The sequence below is a fragment of the Larus michahellis genome, chromosome 9 (genome assembly GCF_964199755.1).
Source record: "Larus michahellis chromosome 9, bLarMic1.1, whole genome shotgun sequence".
NCBI lineage: Eukaryota > Metazoa > Chordata > Aves > Charadriiformes > Laridae > Larus > Larus michahellis.
Genome location: NC_133904.1, coordinates 41,831,238 through 41,855,174, shown reverse-complemented (window position 1 = coordinate 41,855,174; position 23,937 = coordinate 41,831,238). Strand labels below are relative to the sequence as shown.

Genomic DNA, 23,937 nt, shown 5'->3' with positions numbered 1-23,937 from the left:
GGCCGTGCATTTCCCTCCCTCCCTCGCCCATTAAACCTGCATCCCCCCCCCGCCCCAACCATGGCTGTTCTGCAGTGTCCCGTCACCGTACGTGACCCCTGGCACGGCAGGTGTCCATCAAATGGACCTCGGAGGTGGCGGTGGTTGGGGACAGGGGCGTTGGGGGTGTTCTTTTGAACAGGCTTGGTAGGGAAGTAGCCAAGGCAGAGTAGCTTTCTGGGGTTGCTGTGGCTTTGGAAGCAAGTCCAACAACAGAGGGTTGGGAATGGGTTTGGGGGGGGCGGTGGGTGTGCCGGACGGGGCTGTGCCAGGGACACAGCCCTTCTGATGGCAGCCCTGGGCCGCAGGGACGGGGAGGGCTGGCGGGGGGCACTGCCACCCCTCTCGCAGCCTCCCGGCAAGGAGCACAGGTTTGCGGGGATGTTTACATGTTAGATTGGCCTTGCTAAAACAAGAGACCTAAAATGCACTTTATCATGTGTGTCCCGTCTCCCTCTCCCCCCCCCCCCCATTTATTCCCACTGGCCCCCCCCCCAGCCACTCGCTGAGCTGCTGGCGGGTGGTGGGTGTCTGCGCCATGCCCGGCGCTCCCGCAGGGGTAGAGCCGTGTTTTCCAGACATGCTCCAAAGGACAAAAATCCCCCAGTCCCTCTCTGGGACTTGCTTGGTCCCTGCTCCGTCTGCCTCCAGGCTGGGGGGAAGGCTGAGTCAAGGCCATGGGGTTTTTGCCTTATATTGTCACTCACTCATTCTCAAAAAAAATATACGAATAAATAAATCTCTTTATTCAGGTTGATTTGTATTTGTTTACCTCGGTGTTAACTAAGACCTGTGTTGTTTTTTTTTTTGGGACCCATTTGGAATTGAGGGTTGCTGGTGGGTTTGGTTCACATCCCCCCCCCGCCAAGGTGCTTCGGCGAAAACACACGCGTTGGTGACAAGCAGAGGGCAGGACCGTGACCGATGCCACCTGCCTTGGGGCTGGGCTCCAGTGTCGGCGTTGACCTATTAGTCATTAATGTTCTGGGGCTTTCTAGTGCACAAGCACCTATATACAATCGCTCTCTCTATATATATATAGATATACTGATATATGTATTTTTAATATACATATGTATGTATGTGTATCTATATATAAAAATATATGTATAGGCCACACAATTCCAGACCTCTGAAAACACAGGCAGCTTTAATTAATAAAAAGTCTTGCACTTTTAGCATATTTGTACATATAAGCTAAAGCCTGGTGGGTATAATCAGGCTGGTTTGACTAACACAGTGAAAAGTGACTGTATATTTTGTATATACTCCATGTAAAAAAAAAAAAATAGGAGAAAAAAAATCTTAGAATTGAGTATAAATCTTGGTTTATTTTATATGATGTTGAATATAGATACATTTATAAATGTTACTATTCTTAAAAGTATTTTGTAATGGGGAAAAGGAAGTGTCTTATGAAGATGAACAGTAAAGATTTTATTCTTGTCTTGAATCCATGTCCCTGCACAGCCCCACTGAATGGGAGCCCGTGCATTTTGACAAGCTTTAAACAGATTGTATATAGTATTTTAAAGAAAAAAAAAAAAAGACGACAACAAAATAAAATACTACTTGTAAGATGTCTTACACAATATGCGCTGTTGTTATTCCCTGGGTGGTATGGGTCTGTTGGGGATCAGAATCTGCTCCTTGTTCTCCAGGAGGCATGAGAGCAACAGCCATCACGTATTTATGTGTAAAAACATTGGAGGGATGGGGCTTGGGACAGAGATTTCCATGGGATTTCCATGGCCAGTGCCAGAAGCAATAGGGGCAATGCATAATTCAGCAAGAACAAGGCATCAGAGTCGGTGTAGCCATGTCTGCACACTGTAAATGGTTTAATTTGGATGCCAAAACCAAGTAACAGTCCTCTTCCTGGGCTAACTCGCTTTCCATCGCAAGCCCAGGCTGTATGCAAGGCTAAACTGGTCCCAGGCTTCAAAAATCTGTGTCTCCTCTTTGTTCTCCCTCCGCTTCTGGGGCGGCTGGCATCCTAGCATGGGTTTGGGCTTGGACCTTGCTTTGGAAAGCACTGACTAAATGTGGCTTTAACATGACCAGTGCTCCTGAAGGAACTTCTGAAGCAGTCCATCATGAGAAATAATAGTGCCCCAAACAAAGATACTATTTTTTTTCTTGAAACAAATTTTTATTTAATATCCCATTTGTCTTACAGTACCTCTGCATACAACACATTGTATAAAAAGCCAACCTGCCAACACAAACATGTGTTGCCTTCTTGGTAAAGTGACAAAGCTATAGCAAAAAGGACGCAATAGCCTATTTTTCTGGAAACAAATCTGAATATTTCTTTTTGTTGGACTATTTGAATAGTCCAGATAACACCTGCAATCGCAATCAAGACCTTCGTACGGCACAACTGGATGAGAAACTTCTAATAAAATCAACACACAGCTATTTCTTAGTCACTGTGGTAGCAAACTGTTTAAAAATACATTATTATCTAGCCGTTAGCGTGATGAACAAGTGGCTTGTTCTAGGAATGGACGGAAAGGCAGAATGCTTTCTCTGACTCACTTGGCACCGTTTCCATGTCCCGGGAAATGCTACCAGTTGAATTACAAGCAGTTCTCTCCCAAGATGGAAAGGGCTCGTATTTTTCTTCCTATTAGTGGAGCTATTCCCTCACCTCGCGTGTTCAAGCCCTGCACGGGGTCAGGCGGCCAGGTCCTCACGGTGGCCAGGGCTGCCACCTGGAAGGGCGACAGGGTCCCTGAGCCGCACGCTCTGCAGTGCAACATCCAGGGAACATGGCAGCGCTGCCGGCCACCCCCTGGGCTAATGACTGTGGGGATCTTATGGGGCTAATAACAATAGCAACGGCCCAGCCACTAGAAAGGACCGTGCAGCGCCCACTAACCGCCACCGCGATGGGTGAGGGGAAGTCGCCGCGGCAGAGCTGCCAAGTCACACTAGTGCCACTGCAGCAGGTAGTGCAATTTTAAAACTGTACAAACAGCATCACTAGTGTTAGGAATCCACATCCTACCTACGCCTGTCTATTTTGTTCTGACCGATGCACATTCATTTATTTCCTATGACTGAATCAAAAAATAAAGACAGATAACTTCATGAAAACTGTTGCAGAAAAAAAAACACAAAACCCACCACAGATACGAGACCTGACACATGAGTACTCACTCACTCACGCTGCTTCCTCTTTGTACATGAACTGTTCCAAGTTCAAAAACGCTTCTGAAAACTTCCATGTTACAATTCGAATGGAAAGTCCCCCCACCTCCTTGGAAAGTAGCTGAGTAATTCTGGGTCAGACACCCTGCAACCGCCAGCGTCCTTGCTGACACTTCTGCTTAATTCCCAGCTCATGTGGCAGCTGGTGTCCTGCGACGGCGTGTGTGCACGCCCGCAGGGGCCTGATGCAACAGGGTGCGAAGCTGGGGTCATCTTTGCATCACCAAGAGCTTCAGATGGCCAAAAAGCTGTATCGCATGGGGATCTCTGCCCCAACTACACTGGGCTTTAAAGTCAAGGGTTTTTGAAGTCCCTTTGGAGCTGAAGAGCTTCCATTGGTCTTGCTCCCCCAGTCCCAACTACACCTGTGTGTATTTGTTAGCCAGCCTGTTCCGCAATGGGAAAGGGAAGGAGCTAGACACTAACTCCAGAGTTACTCTGTCACAAGCAAAGCACACGTGTCCCTCAGTTTTATGGCACACTGTGGAAGCACCCCAGCAAGCACACCTCTGGGTCACGCGCCTTGGAAATCGCTGGTATTTCCTACATCTAGCTCTCCCCGAAGGACCAGCCCAGGATCCACAGGCTCCCAAAGGGAGACCCTGGCAGCGAGGCAGCTGCCCGAGAGCTGCCAGGCTGCTGGAAGTCACCTCGTGCCACCCTCTGGCCTGCTGGGGCTGGAAGCCTGGCTGCTCCGACTGGTCTCGCCGGATCAAACTGCAGGTGTGTTACAGCAACGACTAAAAGACACAACCCTTTTTGGGAAAAAATATAAACAACAGAAAATCCATGCAGTTAATAAAAGTCAGTATTCCCTTACATATCATAACTTTTCATGTTAAATCTATTTTTTTAATATATCTATATATGCTGGTAATCCCGTTATACATGGATAGGATAGCTGACAAGAGCTACTACGTAATTGGTAATGGCTCCACAGTCTCTCGGATTGACACTAACAGAAAATGGTATTTTAAAAAGGTGCTCAGTTTTGCGTAACCAAAGCAAGTAATGTCACAAGGCTACTGTATTTTGCAGGTTCCTTCAGTACAGTCTTCTGTACTTCATCTTAACATCTTGTCTCTCAACCAAAACAAATGTCATTGAGTTTTAAGACTTTCCTATCTTAGCACAGAGTTCAGAGCTTTGACTACTTCTGGAAATTAACAATATCCGTCGTAAACCTACAAAAGCTTTTTGGATGGGCATCTATTTTCATGGGGCTCCATTAATTTCAGCACAGCTGTTTGCAGAAGAATTACTCACAAAGTAAATCTTATCTGAGTACGCCCTGGACCAGAACAACAACATCATCTGCTTTGTATTTCTAAAACATTAGGAAAACAGTAAGTAAATATATTTTAAAAGTGACACAGTGTTGCCCTACTTTGCCTTAGAAACATAGCTATAGGAATGGATATATTAGGTTTTATAGGTTATAAATACAAATCAGTATTATATTGCATCAAGTGTAACTACTTCGTGAAGGTTTCTGAAAAAAGCTTCCTCATTTCTCACATACAGGATATAGTTGTTGGAGTTACTGTTCATTCAATAAAACTTTATTTTACATTAATACCTGAGAGTATGGGGGAGACCAAAAGAACTAATTCATAAATTCATTGCTCCTGGTCAAAACTGTATTCTTTAGAAGCAGCATGGGAACTTTAACACCAATTGCAGTGATGGATTTCACCCAGTACTTAAAACACAAGTCAGAATTTCATTTTACTCTTCGTTCATATTGGTATTGCAAGAAAAGCCTCTGTGAATACTGTCCCCATTCTGCTTCTTTACAAAAAAAAACATGCTCAGTATAAAAATAACGCTGCTCTGCAGAGGAAGATTGTCACACAGGCTTTAGAAACAGCCATTTTTAACTAGCTTAGCAGAGAGTCCCAGTTTACTTTTTCAGTTGTTAAAATACAAGCTCTTCCCCCCTTTCTCACAACCCATTCTAGCACCAGCTAGCGAAGGTTCAAAGTCAACATTTATCAGCGTTAACGCTGGCACAGCTTGCCTCCACAGCATCTTTACTACATATTTTTTTTATATATTAAATATTTCAAGTCAGATTCCAGAGGATTTTCTTGTTGCCATGAATCCTGGCAGGCAGAAAATATTACAGCAGCACTAATCTAGAGAGCTATAGAAAAGAAAAAATAATTCCTATGTTGAGGTATGGACTCAGGGTAGGCAAAGGAGCAATTGCAATCTATCCCTAGCAGTTCAGTAGTCAGCATCCAGGTAACTATGGAGCAGCTAAAGATGGTATGTACTTGCGCTTTCCAAACACAAGCAAAACTTTACATTTCATTGACATGGTCCTAAAAAGACAACAATGGCTCCTCTTGCAAGACGAATGACAACCACCATGTGGTCGGACAGATTTAGCCCCTGCTTTTTCCCTTGATTTCAACAGTCTATTCTAGCTTTTGCTTGACATGCTGCTAGCGTGCAGCCTGGATGACCAAACAAGCTTCCATCCTTTTCACCTCTCTTGTAGGAGGATTGGTGTGAAAATGGGAAAGGGAACTCATACGCAGGCTGAGCAAGAAAAGCAGGAAACCAGCTGTTCACTGCAAAAACAGAGACGTGGGCTGGGAGAATGCAGTCTGCAAACTGCTGGCAAGGGGCTGGAATCTGTAAGAGTCCAGGACCATCGGTAACACCAAGGCAGAGGAATTGAGAGCAGGGCAACTTTTGTCTCTAACCTCATGCTCTTGTGCCTACCATTGCCTCTATTCCTAGTCTTCACCCTGCTTTGATCCCAGTCCACATGCAAATTTGGAAATAACTAATTAAACTAACCTGGAAGACAACCTCTAAGCTGTCACTAGTCCTTTTAAGTGAAAACAGCTGGAAGTCATTCCTTTTATCACAGTAATAGAAATGAACCTGTCACCCACACTGTAAAAGCTGTCATTCAGATAGGTTTGCAATAGCTCACATCCAATATTTCCAAGCAATGTTGCATATTTTAATAACACAGTAAAGACAGTTTATTATTCAGTACTTTTTGGGGGAGTGAAAGTTATGAACAATGCATGAAAGTGATTGTGCTTCAAACTATTTTTATTTACATTACCTACTAGTAATCTGATATTTAAAGCTAACTCTTCAAACTCCATTCTCTATGTAAACACCAGACTCTATTTCCATAGTGACAACCTTCATTTGTAAGTGCTTGATGCTGTGGTTAATTCAGAGTCAAAGGTAAAGAAAATTACACGCTGATTCTCGCTTTAAGTTGTAAATTTTTAGCACTCTCTATTTTAACTTTTATGTCGTGAGGTTTCTCAAAAAATCTCACAAAGGCTGGTTCATTTAATAAGGATGCCAGAATCTGTTCAAAGGCAAAAGACCACTCATGGTTCCCTCTCAGACTCTGTGCTCTACTGCCTTCAGCCTGCTCAGAGCTGCTTTCCTCCTGCCCTTTTCTGGGGCTTTCCGCAGGCACCTCCACAATGGCAACTGGACTTTTGACTGGTGACGTGGGACTCTGCAGTCTTCGCCCAACTTCTTCCATTTTCAGGAGGAGGCTGGTAACCACCGCTATAGCCCGATATAACAGCTCCTCCTCAGGATCCCCATGGAACAGATTGTACAGAGTTTTTGAGAACTGGATGAACTGAGACTACAGAGAGATACAGAGGAGATTATTCAGAGAAAACACAACTGTCCCGTTTCACTACACTTTGTGATCTCAACCCAGTGCTTGCTGCTGCTAGGCACAAAACTGCTCTAATGATAATACGGGCGCCAACCAGCCCTGATAAACCTAGGTGTGTCTGAAAGTCCCTCTTTTCATAAGCTTACAGTTACAGCAGTTTAAAAAACTCATAATCGAATGATTAATGTGAAGGTCTGAAATTTAAGGGATCCTACAAATCCTTTAGAAAGCTACTAATAGGACTTAAAGGATGAACAGCAGTCAAAACCAGACTTAAATAAGACTCAGACAGTTCACCTGATTCATTCTTGGCAAATCCTTAATGTTTTCTTCTTTTTTAAGAAGTTCATCTTGCCATTGCTTCAGATATGCCTGAATATCAACCTTCCCCTTCCCTACTTGAAAAAAAAGGGGAAAAAAAACCAGACAGACGTGAACAAACAAGAACTAAAAGCTTCCCGTGAGGGATGATGAGCAAAAGAACTGGCATCCCCAATGTCATTCCTTCTCAACAGAGTGGTGGGGCCAAGGACTAAACAGGATCTCGCCCCCCAGGACTAGACTTACAGAAGTGGATATAAAGTTAGCACTATGCTAGAGATCACGTTACTCAGTATATTTTGTCACCACTTTCCCAGCTCTACTCCCCCAAAATACACGCAGTTACCAAATGGGTCTCCAGGATTCTTTACCTTTTTCTGGGCTGCTCTTCAAGGAATCACTTTCAAGACTATCCCCAACAGATGAAACTACAGTTTAGGGGGAGAAAAAGAAGAAAGAGTTATTTAATTGAGAAAGGAGGACCAATGGTCCATTTGCTTTTATCAAACATTCCTTCCTTAAGGAGCACAACCCTCACTGACCCCTACGTTGTCAACACAGATTTGGCCAAATATAACCACATGGTAAGTTTTGTATACTTTCTATAAAAATAGAAGCCATCATGAGGCTGGAGATCACAAAAGAAACTGCAATCTGTTATATCAAGCAAATAATCTCCATAATGTTCATGGCCCACGTCTTGAACAGTGGTGAGAACAGTACTCAGGTATTACAGATAAGGCACTTTTGGATAGTTTTTAAAAAACAAAAAGGCTCAGTCTTCCAAAGAAGTAAAACCGCACAACTTTCCAAACAGAATATTTTATCAACTCCATAAACTTAGACCCCACAGAACTTTTTTCAGCTTACTCGGTTTAAAATGGAAGCAAAGGATTTTGAAATACTTGCTTGTGTACCTCAAAATAATTATGGATTAGGATATTTTATTTCTGGAGGTAGGAAATGTCATCCCTTTATGCCTTAAATGCAAAAGTGAAATGGCCATCACTTCAACAACCCCTGCAACAGGTTGCCTAGTACGCTGCAAAATGTTGACAACTAAGCTCCCCCGTTTCCATGTGAACAGCCTTGGCCTTTGAATTCAATCATCAGACTAGCTATCCACAAATTCTACACTTCTTTATGAAAAAGTAACTATCTACAGAAGATCTTTGCAGAGGATTCTTGTTAACAGTGATACGACTTACTGGATTTACTAGTTTTCAGAAGCGAGCTCCCCATTTTTCAACACTAGATAATCAATAAATTCTGTCTGATAGTCTGCAGGCAAAGCCGCACACTCTGGAGCTTACCACTGAGTTGGCTGAAGTGGATCAGTTCTTCTTTTGAAAGATCACCACCTTTGGAAGGGCTTAGAGATTCTACTTCAGTAAAAGCTGCAATAAATAAGCAAATAAAGTGGTTTAGGGGCTCCCAAAGCAGTGATAAAAAGCAAAAACTTTGTCCAGATAAACGGTCCCTATGAACAGAAATGGTGTTGGAACACATTAAGTCCTTCCCAAGGAATACATCACTCTGGAAGAAACACGTATCTGTATTACAGCTACCAGACTGTACTGTATCCAGGATTGGTGACAACAAGAAGAAAAGTAAAGCTAAGAAAAATAAACCATGCAAAGATGATACAGGAACAGCCCTCCCCGAATGCCACTGCCTCTCACTTACCTGGAGGGATGTGCAACTTAAAAAGAAGCTTGAGTTTGTCAGTGAAACTTCCATTATACATGGTATCTGTCAGAGGAAAGAGGCAAGACAGTCTGTTTAACCAGGCCAAACTTTAAAACACCCTCTTAACCTAAACAAATACAACCCAGGGAGGTTGGAACTGGAGATGTGTTCTACCTTACATGGAGTATAATTAGAGATGAAGCTTAAGGAAGGCAGTAGCACCTGCAGCTGAGCCTGGGGTTTGCCTACACCGAGGAAAGAACACTGTCTATGACTTAACTAGAATGACACCACAGCACCAAAGAAATATAGCACTAATGTCTTCTCAGCGTTTTCCCTTGAATTTTTGTTTCCTGAACAATGCCATTTTGAAAACAAGAGGAAATGAACAGAATAGCAAGTCAAGAAAACTTTCAGTTCCCCACAGATATAAGGCATTGGTCATCTTGCACGATCTGTGCATGAGATGGCTTAGTATGAGGAAGCATTTATCATCAACCAAACAGGTTGGGCAATGAGATCATACCATTTCCTAATTTTCTGGTATTTTGATGGTAAATCAAATTTAAATTTAAGCTCAAATACGGAATTAACATCTCAGAAGAGTTACTAGTTTGTAAAGCCTTGTGTTAGCTATTTCATGGAGAAATACACACAAGAAAATGAGAACACAGTTCCGTAACCTGAAGCCTTTATCATTCACCTAAATAGTGTAGCTCCCACTCTCAAGCTTATAAATATACTTTGAGGACTTGGCTTGCGATTTAAACAGTCTTTGCATTTAATGTCACATGATAAAAATCAGACTATTTAACCCTAAGTTAAGAGGCTAGTCTCCTTAGGCTCTTTATATAGTGTATGGAAGGTGAGACACTCCAGGACCGCTCCCAAGATGGAGTTCCCTTGTGAATGTGCTACACACACGTGTTGTTCTCATACCAAGAATACAGGCAAATTGTTTGAAGTTTATAAGGCAATCGGAGCTCTCATCCATCAGTCTGAATGTCCACAATGCAAGTGAGTCTCTGTTGGCACAGTGTGACCAGGGGCTCAAGAGATGACAGAGAACCCTGAATTGCTGGCAATCAATCCGATACTGTTCAAGATACGGCAGACTGGCATCATGATGTTGCAGGACAGGACTATTTACATTCCAATAACAGGAAAGAAAGTGCTCCTTCTGCAAAGGAAAGATAAAATATTAGATTTTCTGAAACAACAACTCTCTCTGGGTGAAAGATGTGGGAAGTTAACTATGTAATTTGATTTAAAGCCGACATGTAAAACATATGTTGAATCTAGCTTCTACCTCAATTTGTTAAAACTGTTTCACACCCACAACACAGTCCACCACTAAGATGGATGTTTGGTAAGTGAGGAAAATGGCACGTTACCTTGAATAATTCATAAAGCTCTTCAAGATCACTAGGATTGAATTTTACATCCTGGGACACAACACGTAGCTGAAACAAAATTAAGAGAAAATTAATTAATGATTCTTCCCTCCTTGGAATAAAACCATAGAATAAAGAACTGGGAAACTTAACCTTACATTAAAAGACACTGTTTGAATATTCCAGGTTTTGGCATATTACAATTAGGAGTAAGAACAGAATTTCTTTTTAAAAGCAATCAGAAGATTATAGACTAAAAGAAATAATTTCTCCCCCAAAAATGGGAGCTTAAAGCTAGTCACACTACTTGCATACATGGAGCCTACACTATGAAACCCAGGAGACAAAACTTAATTATTTATAATGATATAACCTATAGCTTCTTTTATAATGGGCAAACACATGTTCAGCTCTCAACAGTGAAGCTGAATCCTCATTTTTATGGTTCACAGCTTTTTAAAACAAAGTTAGCCACAAGACCAGGTTCCATCTTCACAGTACTTATGTTTGGTAAAATGAAATACAACAGTTATCATCTTAGCACAACCAACAGCATTTAGTCTCAGTTACTACAAGCCACATTTACTACAGAAAGCAGCACTACTTTTATTATCATCAGTTATAGGAAATGAGCCACTGAAGAAAACAAAGGAAGCACCTTGCAACCCCCACCTTCATTCAGGAGTCTGAACTTAGAGGATGATATTGGCAGCTGAAGAGCCACCACGCCATGCACGCATGACAGACATCCATACACACCACAGACAAAAAGCAACCCTTGTTGAATGCAGTACAGCAATCTCTTCTGTGACATTTGGGATTGCTTCCCAGAGTAAAAATGCAGGTGATTAATTGTTTTACTGTAGCACTGTGGACATTTTACAGTGCCTATGCTTCCAAGAGAAATGCATTAACAATTTAACAACAGCAGACAGACATACAGGTCAGCCTGTTCCACTCAATGCAAAGTCTCACAGATTGTCAGCCTTTAGAAGTTGTCTGCAATGATGTTACTTGTAACAAGACCAGAAGGTCATGCTGTGATTCACAGACTGAAACCCAAACGTCAGTTAACAGAAACCCTGCAGACGAGCCAGATTTCAGCATATAAAATCATGTATTTGGCCCTGGAAAATGTAGCTCTTCTCAGAATTTTCCAAAAAGGAACAAGATTTCCTTTTTTTAGCTCTTCCAAGTCACTCACCACATTCTGCTTGGTCGTAGCTTCTAACGTCTGGATCACATAAAGTCTGTTCCTGCAGCGCATGCTCTCAACATCCTCATATCGAATATCACCGTATCTCTAAGAAGAAAAGTGTCGTTTCATGAAATCAACTATTGCTAGACACATCTAAGCAGGCATTTTTGTCTTTCTTGCATCTAAGTACAATACAGGTATGGACACAAAGGAAGATCCCAGAAACTCTGAGCAAAAAGTCATTTATTGGAGCACTAACATTCTCCTAAACAGCGTAACTTTTAAAAGGGAAGATGTTTCAAAGAGTGATGGAGAAAGACGAAACTGGAAAGGTCACTGTGTGGGAAGACAAAGGAAGGGATTTTACCACATATCAGCTCTATATCCAACTCTGCTATCACATGGTGACTACTGCAGGGAAACAAAGTCTAAGATGTGTATGTTATCAGGGTGTGAAGTTCACTCTAGTGAACTTCAGAAATTAGCTGACGTAATTTCTGAACCAGTCCTAGCTACCCCTGGAATTTCTGAAGGACAGGGAAGGTGTCTGAGCATTGGAGTAGAATAAATACATTTACCTTTAAAGAAAAGTGGGATAGTAGGCAAAAACTCGAAACAAATTCCCAGAGAAATCATGGAAAAAATTATTAAACAATTAAAATCTAAATAGAAACAGCCACAATAAATCAAAACAGGCCAACAGTCTTTATCAAGATCATGTCAAATCAATTTAATTTCCTCCTAATGAGGAAATTCAGTCTAGTGTGTAGCACTGAAACAGTGGACAGGATACGTCTTTACTTCTGTAAGGTTTTTGACACTCTTCAGCAGCAAATGCAACAAGGAAGACATGGCCTAACCACGATCACCACGCACCATGTGCGCAACTGGTTCCAATAACAAACTTTGAGAACAAATGAGTGATAAATGAACAAACTAGGCAGGATTTTCAGAAGTTTTTCTGCAATCTTGCTCCCCTTTTCAACAGTGCACTTTGAACAAGATATGAAAAACTGCAACACAGCCATAAAGAGTCTGAGCACATAAACTTTGAGGAAAGGTTAGAAACACTGGTTGTATTGAATCTAGAAAAGATTAGAGTTAAAAGGGTAAGTGATGAACAACAACAACAACCTAATAGCAAAAAGGAATTGCAGAGAAAACTGCAGTCGACTATCCTCAACAGCGCACCCAATAGAGCATCCAAGAGGAACTATACTGGATATTAGGATGTTTTCTGACAAGGGCAGAGACACCCTGCAATGGGCTAAAGTTTTTGCAGATTCTCTTTTGTTGAAGTGTTTTAACAACATTAGATATTTTTTCAAGGATGATCTGAGTGTGTTCTGGACAGGGAGCTGAACTGAATGACCTGTGGAGTTCTCTTCCAGAACTGTACGTCTATGTTCCTGTGAAGACCATTACCAGCGTTCTTCTGACTTGGAACAAAGAGGAAGCAGAAAGAAATTGCATCTCTGAGCAACTCATTCACTGGTGTGGCCTCTGGGCACTGATATTGTGCAATGGTCTCAGTAAGAATATAAACAAGATGTATAATCTAACTCTGAATTAGTGTGATGTGACAAAATGTTATACGTTCTTCTATTTACTAGTTCATGACTCCTTCATACCTGATTACACTGACGAAGAATGAGTCTTGCATTTGTGCCTGACCCATAACGGCATGAAACTGCTCATAATTTTAAAAATTCAACTCTGTATCTTTTCACTTAATCTCATTTACCTTGTGAACACCCACGCAAAGCAACAGTATCACAAAACATCTCTGTTCATTTATTCATGATCTGTAACTAGACCTATCTGCAGAATGACAACTCCCCATTGCAGCAATCTTCCCATTTTGCAATTTATTTTACTTCCACAGTGATACGAAAATAAAACCCTTCACCAGAACAGAATTGTGTTGAAATTAACTGTCTGGTCAAAATGGGAAGCAGGAAATTGACTCTCACTTAGTATCAGCAGTACTCAAACAAGAGGTTGTGACGCTTACCAGCGTTGAAGAAATTCAGTTTCAACTGAAAAGAAAAATTTGCATCCAAAAAAGGGGCTTTAAGATAGAAATGGGGATACAGGCCTAGGAACAGGGCTGTCAATTTGGAAATGGGAGATTCAGGTTCAAGGATCTGCCCAAATCAATGTTCAAAGCCATACCAAATCAGAGGCTATTGCTCTGGTCCAGTCACCTGCCTGCAAAGGCAGGGCAAAAAGAAAGGGAGTTTCTTTTGCTTTGTCTTTCAGTAATGATTCCATCTCTATGAAAGCTTCAGCTTACACTTCAGAATGCAACATACAGTGTTTCTTTATTTACCATCTCTGTTCTTTATTCTGCTCCTTTTTGGAACTCTTCAGACTTTTTATATGATTAGACCAATGCTATAAAGACACTTCAAAAGTACTTGAATTTCTGATTCTTGTCTTTGTTCACCCCACTAAGGGCAATGCCCTCTTCTCAGTAAAAGCAAAAGAGATAGTTCCTAAATTATACAAATTATAATTAGTTTATCTTTTCTGAGTCAAGGCCAGGACATTTTTCCAAAAGAGATGTATTGTGGATCTATCATTAGAAACCTATGACTGAGAATCAGATAAGCAAAAAAAAAAAAAAAAAAAAAAAAAGTATCATATAGATAAAAGAAACCAGCTAATAGAAAAAAACAAAACGTGAACAAATCTCTTCTCTCAACTTGCCTTTCACTTCGGGTGGGCTGAGCAGAAACCTATCTACAAATGGATTAATACCCTGACAAAAATCATGCCAAGGAAGGAAATGCCTCACAAAAATCTGAGGATAAAAGGAGAAGGAGAAGCCAGACTTATCTCCTCCCTAGTACAGAGCTGCAAAGCTAGATGCTGCAGAAATCAAACGTGCAAATTGAAAGGAAGTGCTAAAAGATCATAACTGGTCTTCCTAACCAACACATCTCTAAACAGGCATTTAACCCGTACAAGAAACTACTCATGTAAACAGTTTCCTGCACGAGTTGTTATGTCAAATGTTACCACTATCTGCAATGCGCAGTAATCAGTTTCAAATTACTAAATGCAAGGGCTATTTCTGCTGTACTTTGACGTTTAGTTGAAATACTAATAAAATGAATGAGGGATGGCAATACATGACCTGTGATGAACCTAGGGAACCCCTGGACGCTCAGGACAGCCTAGCAAGCACATTCCAGGCAGTTAAAAAAACAAAACAATACAAAAACAAACCTATCCCATAACCTCTAAAGTTTTCAATGAGGCTCAACAAAACACTGAACCCAATTTCTACCAATCTAGACAGATTTTCTACTCTAGTTTGTACAACGCAGCTGCACTATTTTTAAGGTAGCCCATGCAATGTAAACACTGCACGCAATGCGAAAACATACCCACAAGAACACATACTTCATTTGACTCTCGGATCAAATCAGTAATGTCCACTTTTGGATGGTCACTCGTCGTATCGCTGAGGTTGGAGCCCTGCTGCACAGCCGGAGGCAAAGGACTGTCTTTGTTAGTGACACTGTCAAAAAATCTGCACAAAGCAAACACAGGAGAAATCAGCAGGAACCAGTTTATCACAACAAAACAATAACATCAGCATCTACTAAAGAAAAAGTGTGCAGAGAATGGGAAAGAGCAAAGAATATCAGCATGTGTAGCACAAATATGCTGTAATAGTAACAAAGATATGCAAACATGGGAACTGGCTACCCAGAGAAGACAGATCCATTATGGAGGCTGCTAATTCCTTTGCCAGCATCGAGGAACATATATCTACGGACTGATAGCTTCCTTTTTCTTGAGGAGAGGCAAACTACTGTAATAATTTTTTAAATATACCATCACGCAGCAGGCTGGATTAACTGTGCAACAGAAGTGTTACAGCCAGATAAAATGTTGAAAGCAAGAGCTCAAAAGGAGTTCATAACAATCATCAAAATCTTGGGTGTCAAGTGGAAACGCAACTTGTTTTATTCAAGTGAAAATTAAAATTTCACCACACTTCTAGATTTTAAATGTGCTCTTACTGTTAGGTTTCTTAAGTGTTAAATATTGAAATGAGTACAGCTAGGTTTTTCAATAAATACCAGGCTGCACGGTCTCATAATAAAAACTACATTTTCCTTATTAATACTCTAGCTCCTGCCCTATTCAAACATGCAACATTTAAATGTCCCGAACTGTTTGGAACAGTCTTAGTGTCACCTCATTATTAAGGAAAGCCACCTTCTATAAGTGATATAAATTCCAGGCAAAAATCACATTGCTTTTACTTTAAAATACACAAAATGCCACCTAAACGTGAGGAGGAACTTCTTCACTTTGAGGGTGGCAGAGCACTGGAACAGGCTGCCCAGAGAGGTGGTGGAGGCTCCGTCTCTGGAGACACTCCAAACCCGCCTGGACGCGTTCCCGTGCCACCTGCTCTAGGTGACCCTGCTCTGGCAGGGGGGTTGGACTAGATGATCTCCAGAGGCCCCTTCCAACCCCTGCCATTCTGTGATTCTGTGATTTTAGAAGAACTTTAATGGAGCATGGGACTTTCAGAGGCTCCGAGTACACTTTCCAGCCACCCCTTCCAGAATTTCAGCCCAAGATGAACACTTAATTCCTTTGAAGCCTTTGGAAGTCTTGTCCAGATGTCTTCTCAGCTGCCCCAGAATGACTTGCACATTTGCAATTATACCAGCTGCTACGCAGCCTGTAAGAATAACAGTCGCACTGATACCTGTTAAGAACTGTGACTGCTTCTGCATCATCCTTACAAGTCAGCAACTTCTCCATGTTGTATTCCAGCACTGCGAGACCCAGCTGCAAGATTGCCTTTATTCCATCATAGAAGAAACAGTCCACCACATTGACTGCACTTTCAATAGGCAGCACACTGATAAAAAGGGTAAGGAACCAGGAGAGAGAGACCGAGGAGAAAAAAGTCATGTCCGTCATGTGGTCTGTCAACTGAGGCAGATGAACCCTGATGAGCTCTTCAAACACTGCCTGATCTACCAAGGCACCTGCAGGGAAAGGATAACAAAACCACCACCCAAATCTTAATAGCGAGAAGCATACTTTTCTCAGAGCACCGGCCAGAAAGAAAGCCCCTGTCCTAATGCAAGTTTGTTGTAAAAGCAAAGAGAGGCCTAGCTGCATGGCACCATTGACTTCCTTCCCTGTGCTGGAACCTATGCACTCTGTGCATGGGGCCAGAGCCTTGCTCCATGCTATAAAGCATGTTAGCACTTTTCTGAGTGCGTGGCTACTTCCAGTGATTCTCCTGACAGCCGATACACCCCCTCTGCAATTAGAGAGAAATTTCACATCCAATTTTCTTCTAGCTTATACACATGCAAGTACTGAGTTCATGAGATCAAAGATTAAGTCTGAACCAAAGTAACTCTTTTTCCTTTATTTAAGCTAGCATGAATTGCAGTTATAATTCCAAAAGAACAGTATAACAGACTACTTCCCAAGGAGTTATGCCTAGAGTGATGACAATATCTGAAAATCATGTCCACTCCTGCTTAAGGAGAAGTCTCAGGACATTCTCAGTAACTTCCATTTTCTACTTCACAATACTGAAACCAAATGCAACCGCTTCTTTCCACTGTTCAGCCTTCAGCTCATTCCGTGCATTTGTTCTTAATGAATGATCATTTACAGATAATTTACATTCAATTCTAGATAGATAAAAAGACAGATGGATGTTACCGATGATTCGACGATTGAAATAATCCGGTAGCATCCTTTCACACACAGCAACCAAAAGCCAGAATGCTTCCTCCTCTTTAGCGTACAGCAGAAGTACTGATGTCAAAATATTCATTGCCTGTAACATTTAAACAGGAAAGGAAGCATTTATGAGGAAAGATGGTAAAAACACAACTGTTGTAATTTCTTAAAATTTGTATTTCTGAAAGCACTTTACAGCGCATTTGTAGAGTGCTAGGATAACCTACAGACATATCCAGTATAAGACTTTTACCTCTATATTATTAAATACAGAGCGTAGTATTTAAACTACATAAAAATATTTTAAGTGCTAAAAGTCTAGTAAGAATGCAAAGGAATATTTGAAGTGGACACGACAGCATTTATCAATAAATTCAAGACCAATGTAAAAACTCATGCTACATAGCGGGATGAAACAAGCAAAGTGAACCACTGAGCAAGAAACCATTACATATTTATTGATTTTATGAGGCGCCACTATACTGACATCATGAACTAATATTTAGACAACCAACACTAAGAGTCTCAAAACTGCTGTACCTGACAATATCCAATTTGGGGATTCCTGTATGCATAAGCTGTAAGAACTCTCCTGAGTGCAGAAATTCCCGTGTCACTTTGAAAAGCAGGATGCTCAGGTAAGGAGCGACGTAGATCTCGTTCAATTTCATCAGTAGCTAAAGTGCATGTTCCTAAGGACTTTTCCACCAAGTCAGTGTAATAACCAGGGTTGGATGCCATATCATTGACAGCACCTGTCAATACATTGTATTGCACAGTATTAGAGGACAACAGTAAAGTATCCACGTGATTGTCTGCAATTTGTATAAAAATTTTTGGTGACTACTGAGGTATCTCATGAATCTCCTCCAGATGTTACTGCAGTAATGTATCAGAGTAATTCTACTGAAATTAAAGGAATTACTCTGAAATGAAAACAGAAAAGCAAAACAAAATAAGGCTTGGAGGAAATCTAAGTCACTTTCCATTACAAAGTTGATTTTTACTTACTTTTTTCTTTCACTGGGGGCAGGAGGAAGCTTCCTTTCACCTACAATTTTGCCCAAGTTTTCTGGCAAACATAATACATTTCCATTTGAAGAGCTGGGAACAGATTAGAAAAACTAGGCAAAGGACTGATATTTACCTAATTAATTCCATAAATTTAACGTCAACACCTTCCAAGACAGAGATACCAGTCTGGTAACAGAAGCATAAATGCTTATGTAAACGTTCAAAGAACACTAGCAAAGATAAATCCGTGTTCGTATGTCCTCAGAAGGAACTACCGTGCAGTAGGCTGAATGAAGAGTACAAAAGGCATTTGTTATACTAAACAGATCCTCTGGAACAGCAGGAAGCTCTGCCCAGGGGAACACAGTGAGTACAGCTGGCAGATAAGGTCCTGGGTGGTTCCTCAAAATCTGCAGCTCGTTTTCTGAATCTGACACAGATTTCTTGTATGACCCTGATCAAGTCAATGGCTGCTGCTTCTCTAAGTGTTTCAGTGAACAGGAATAGAAAGAGCACAGAGGTGTTGTAAAGCACTGTCTTAATTCCCTGGGCCTCCATTTCCTCAAGTGAAGTGCTCTGACACAGACGTGTTCTACAGAAAAAAGCCACAAAAGCACATTGAGAGCTTTGTCAAGAGATCCCACATGTGTAAGAGAGTCCACAGTTCCTGTACATCTCACTCTTAAACCACGCAACAGCATATAGCAAAGAGCTGCCAATAACTGGGGCCAAATTCTTTGTCAGGAAAACATTTTTTTTGTGTGTCTGGTAACGCTATCCTCTCAGAAAGCTTAAATCAAAACAATTGAAACATAGTTCCATATTCATGCTTTTCTTTTTAGTAAGTAAAGAGGCATTGCTGAAACCGACTGTCCCCCGGAACAGCATGTATTCTTTTCCTTATTTTTCAATTGAGTTTGTTGTAAAAGAAACAGATGCAGGTTTAGTTTGAATCAATGCAATATAAATAACAGAGAAAATTATCCTGTTCATCATTTTGAAGTGTCTTTCTTCAGAAAGATTTGGACAAATTGCCAGAGGGAACAGCATTATTTGTCAGACTACATTCAGCCAGTAACTTGAACAACCATACCGGAGAGTCCACAAAATGAATCAATTATACTTGCTATGCAATACCTGAGAAGAGTAGCCAGAGCTCTCCTCTTAATGCCTCCGGGATCCCTCTTACAACTAGGTCTCGAGTCTTCTTTGTTCGAAACATACTGACACCATGTCCACGTTCGACAAAGAGAATGTTCCAGGACTGTTCTTTCATTTTTTCTTTCAACTATGAAAAGCAGAAGACAACAAGCATTAAGTAGACTGGACAACAGGCATTAAGTAGACTGGAAGATTTTCCTCATGTTTCAGAGAACAGAACCAAATTTTGCTCTCAGATATAGTCATACGAACTGGAAATGACAGCACTGGCACCCATATTGATATGTGAAATGAATGCTGATGCAAATCAGAGCAAAATCTAACCTATGCATAGTCTAAGTTTGGCGCACAATGCAAGCTCCTGCATGACCTACTAGTCTTTAAAGTATATAATTGCAAGAACGTCTATACCAGATCAGACAAAGGGTACATCTAAGCCAGTATCCATCTGACAGAAACCAACAGCAAATGCCACAGGACAGTAAGGACAAGCAAACATCTGTAAAATCCTCCTCCATCCTCCAGCAAATAGAAGCACGGGCACCTGCTCAGCAGAGGCAATCTCTCTGAACTTAACAACATACAGCAGATTTTTCCCTGCAAACTGCTGTCTGAACCTCGACAAACCTGCCGCCTTCTAACTTCACTTGAAGCCCCCTTGTTGCTGCATTAAGACAGCAAACAATCACTCCCTTTCACCTTTTTCAAGCCACTCCTAAGTTCAACTTTTTTCCTTAATTCCCACGTGGGAATGATTCCTACCCGTAAACAGCAATAACTGTATGCAAGCTGGATTTTCATTTTAAATGAAGTCATCACCATCTATTTGATATGTTTTATTGTTCACTATTCTGCTAAACTTTTTTTTTAAATAAATCAATAGGTAGACAGCCCTATTTGTTAACCTCTAGATTGAACGATCTGCAACCACATCAGCAAAAACTACATTACTGTTAAAGGACCACAAAGTATAAGGGACTTAAAGGGAGTCAATGGCCAGTGATAAAGCAGTAAGACAGCTAACCAGTGCAAGGTGCAGCTGTGCAGACAATTTCTGCCATTGTAATCCTCCTGAGGTGTTCCAAAAACACATTGCCAGCATAATAGATAAGCAAATTTAACATTTCATATAATTCATATGGCAAAAAAATAGAGGTACATTAAAACTCCCTCTGTAAGTTTCTTTTTCAGGTTTTTTTCCATGTAAATATATATATATGTATATGATTGTATGATACATACATACAAACAAATCTGCTTATTGTAACTTGGGCCAATTTTAAAATATCCTGTTTTCTGTTGCTGCTTTGTGATAAACAGCGTAACATTTTCTTGGTAAAGGGTAAATCAACAAAAGAAGGAAAAAAGATGAAATTGAATGGAAACAGTAGAAAAGACAAACAGGAAAGACGGGGTGAAGAGAAGGTTCAGATTGCTTATGTGTGGTGGCAGGTTTCTCTGTGCTAATTTGAGAGCTCTAACAAATGAACTATGAGAAAAAATATTTGGCCATGATGGCGCAATGAAACCAAGCAAGTGATTATTTGCAAAGTCAGCTCGGTGTCACAGACACCTGCTTAATTACTCTGATAAATTAACATATTTTGATTTCAACATGTCTATGAACCGCTCTTTGCTAACAGCAAAAAAAATGTACTAACTCTGTTACAGATGAAATAATATCCCTCAGAAACTCAACAGGCAAAACAGGTTGCTTCCTTTTTTTTTTTATTCATCATGCTTTGTTGCATTATACTAGTTGACAGATTTGGAACAGAACAGCTACAAATGGTGGAAAGCACACAGAGGGATGGCATGACATGACATCAGTGACATTATTCTCCCACAGTTTCTCAATCTTCCCTCAGTTTATTTACATGAGCTCCAAATAGCACTAGGAGACAATAAATAATCACGAAAATTTGCAGGAGAATGAAGTTTAGATGCATTAAGGAGGGAACTAATAGCTGAAAACACTTATGCCCATACAGGTTTTACATTTAATCAAATATTTATCAAGCAGATAGAACATTTTTACAAACAAGCAATTTCTGTCAACAGAGAAGATAACACTGTATGCCTGTAGGATCAGCCACGTAAGTAAAACCTGCTTCACAGAAAGGAAACTGGCAAAAATTCCCCATTCAAACAAAATTGAAGTTACAGGCATTTTACGGGCAGCGTAGAAGGAGGCGGAGATAGTAGAAACAGTGAAATAGATCCTTTGTAAAGTACCAGATTACTAATAAACTATTGATTATGCACCTAAAACGCAATTCAGTTTCTCTGCAGCAAAGCAACCGACGTGCTCCAACTCATGCAAGGCTCCAGGGCTGAGACAAGGTGAACATCGCCACTACGTTTTCTGTGCATGCAGCAGTTAAGGTTTAACATTGTTAAAGCAATTAAAGGTGCTGAAAGGATCAGCAGGTTTTGTCCACTTCTGTTCAACACACTATAAAAAAGCAGAACTTAAAAACCTGGATTGCCTTTTCTCCTGCCTAAAGGGTGTTTATTTTTTGACATTTCTAATATCAAAAATTCCATATCTTAATTTACCCAGTACTGCTGAAAGACTTCCTTTTAAAATAAAACCTTTCTATCTTCTTGCACACACTATGAAGAAACAAAAATAGGATGTCCTACTGAAAAAACAATTGGGAAAAAAAACCAAAGAAAAAAAACATTCTCCAGAGGATGACTTTGTTAGACAGAAGCGCAAAAGAATGAAACAACGAAGAAATTAAGTCAATTTCTTGATAACATTCTCCTTGCCCCCAAAGAGTTTGTAGCGACTTTGTATCTTGACAATTCAGATAGATATGAAACATGTTCACTATCACAAAACAAACAGCCAACTCTTCCCTGAGGGGTGGAAGAGCAGGAGGAATTAGCTCCATGAAGATAAGGCATATCATTATCAAACAAGATGAGCAGAAAATTGAATGGAGCCATGAATAAGCACCCTGTGGACTCCAAACACAGAAAATGCAGATGAAAGAGGACTGGCAAAGCCCCAGAGGAAATAAGCAGCCTTGCTGGAATACATTTTGAAAATACTTCAGTCCTTTCCAATTAGAGTCCAAAAACTGTTGGTCATTTTATCCCTTACCATTTTAGAGTCTAGATTCTCAGCATCCTGAGGATGGTAGACAGTCATTAGGGCTTCTGTACTGACAGTTTTGCTGTTATCTCTCTGACCCATCTTTGACGGTCCCGCATCAAAATCCTTCGGAATGTCAGAGGCAAAACTAGCTGCAACCTTGAAAAAAAATTTAACAGTGGTGTTTACAAATGCCAAACAATCCTTCAAGAAGCGGCGCTGACACCAGAAACCATTTTGCTTCTAGACCATCATTGTTCGTTATATTAAGTTACAGGTACCAGATACAAACTTCCAAAATAAGTGAAAACCAGCAATCCCTGCTCTGCACAGGTGGGCTTTCAGGAGGTTGCACTGGAAAAAAAAATTCATCTCTACAGCCAAAAACTTAATTATGAAAGGAGAAATATAAACAATGAGAACTGTAACAGTTAGGGAGGCCTGCCCACCCATCACCACTGAAGTCAGCAGAAAGACATTAATTTAAATGGAGCCATACACTGAACTATACAGAAATGCTGAGAGCATTTAAAATCCAGCATTAGAACCTGGACTGTTTTTCAAATCCTGATGGAAAACAAACTAAAAGAACCCAGAACCGAATGTATTCACAGTAGCACCATTGTTTAACACATTCTTTTTCGTACGGGCTCAGAGTTATTTATTTTTCCACACCTTAAAACCAGAGGTACATGACTTAGCATGGTATGTCAAAACAATCCAGATACAACCTGAAATAAAGTAATCTAAAAGGGAACACCCCTGACCAGCAGACCCTACCACTCAGGTCTCCCAGGGCTGTGCTGTACCCTTATCAGCTGAGGATTTCTGCTGATATCAAACTATCTTGCTTTTATTACTCATTTTTGCCTTCTAACCCTTAAGAAAAAGAAATTTAGACAACTTGAAATCTAGAGGTCCAGCAGACGTTGTTCCCCATCTTATGTCTAGATTCATCCTTAAATATGAATGTATAGCATTACAGAGCAAAACAATGACAACGATACATAAACTCTGAGTAAGACTACACAACATTATTCCTAGGTACTAGGAAATCAGAATTAACGGAGCAGTTACCTCTGTATTTATGATGTGTTGTGGACTTGAAGTTGCATTGCATTTCATTCTGAGCTTTGCCACAAGCTGTTCGAAATCTCTAACCTCTGTGAAACGAAAAGCTGTTTTTCCTTTGGTACTAATGCTGACTCCTCTGTTGGCTGGATCTGGCTTATCCACCCCTGTGACCTATGGAAGCAAGGATACATAAATTAGGCAAGAAATTTTACCAGCTTACTTCTAAAAGAGAAAATCTGCATACATGAAAATGCAGTATTAAGCCCCACACAAGCAGAATCAGTAACACAAGTAAAAAACTCACTACTTTAAAGCT

The 23,937-nt window shown here is 40.7% G+C and overlaps 1 protein-coding gene across 3 annotated transcripts in view; it reads right to left on the bottom strand.

Annotated features, from left to right (window-relative positions):
• Positions 1-1,353: 1,353 nt before the first annotated feature.
• The window catches only part of TBC1D8B (TBC1 domain family member 8B), a 39,979-nt gene continuing 17,395 nt past the window's right edge, over positions 1,354-23,937 (bottom strand). The window contains exons 7-21 of one of the 3 annotated variants that reach the window (XM_074601595.1): positions 23,625-23,792; positions 22,557-22,706; positions 19,421-19,571; positions 17,810-18,024; positions 17,249-17,366; positions 16,269-16,554; positions 14,942-15,071; positions 11,537-11,635; positions 10,333-10,401; positions 9,878-10,118; positions 8,936-9,001; positions 8,563-8,646; positions 7,621-7,677; positions 7,226-7,326; positions 1,354-6,892 (exon numbers count right to left, since the gene is read on the bottom strand). In XM_074601595.1, the coding sequence (XP_074457696.1) occupies positions 6,482-6,892; positions 7,226-7,326; positions 7,621-7,677; positions 8,563-8,646; positions 8,936-9,001; positions 9,878-10,118; positions 10,333-10,401; positions 11,537-11,635; positions 14,942-15,071; positions 16,269-16,554; positions 17,249-17,366; positions 17,810-18,024; positions 19,421-19,571; positions 22,557-22,706; positions 23,625-23,792 (2,346 nt within the window). In that variant the 3' untranslated portion in view covers positions 1,354-6,481. Of the gene's footprint in view, positions 6,893-7,225; positions 7,327-7,620; positions 7,678-8,562; positions 8,647-8,935; positions 9,002-9,877; positions 10,119-10,332; positions 10,402-11,536; positions 11,636-14,925; positions 15,072-16,268; positions 16,555-17,248; positions 17,367-17,809; positions 18,025-19,420; positions 19,572-22,556; positions 22,707-23,624; positions 23,793-23,937 lie in introns of those variants that run through there. The other 2 variants (XM_074601596.1, XR_012589137.1) reach the window with 2 other exon arrangements.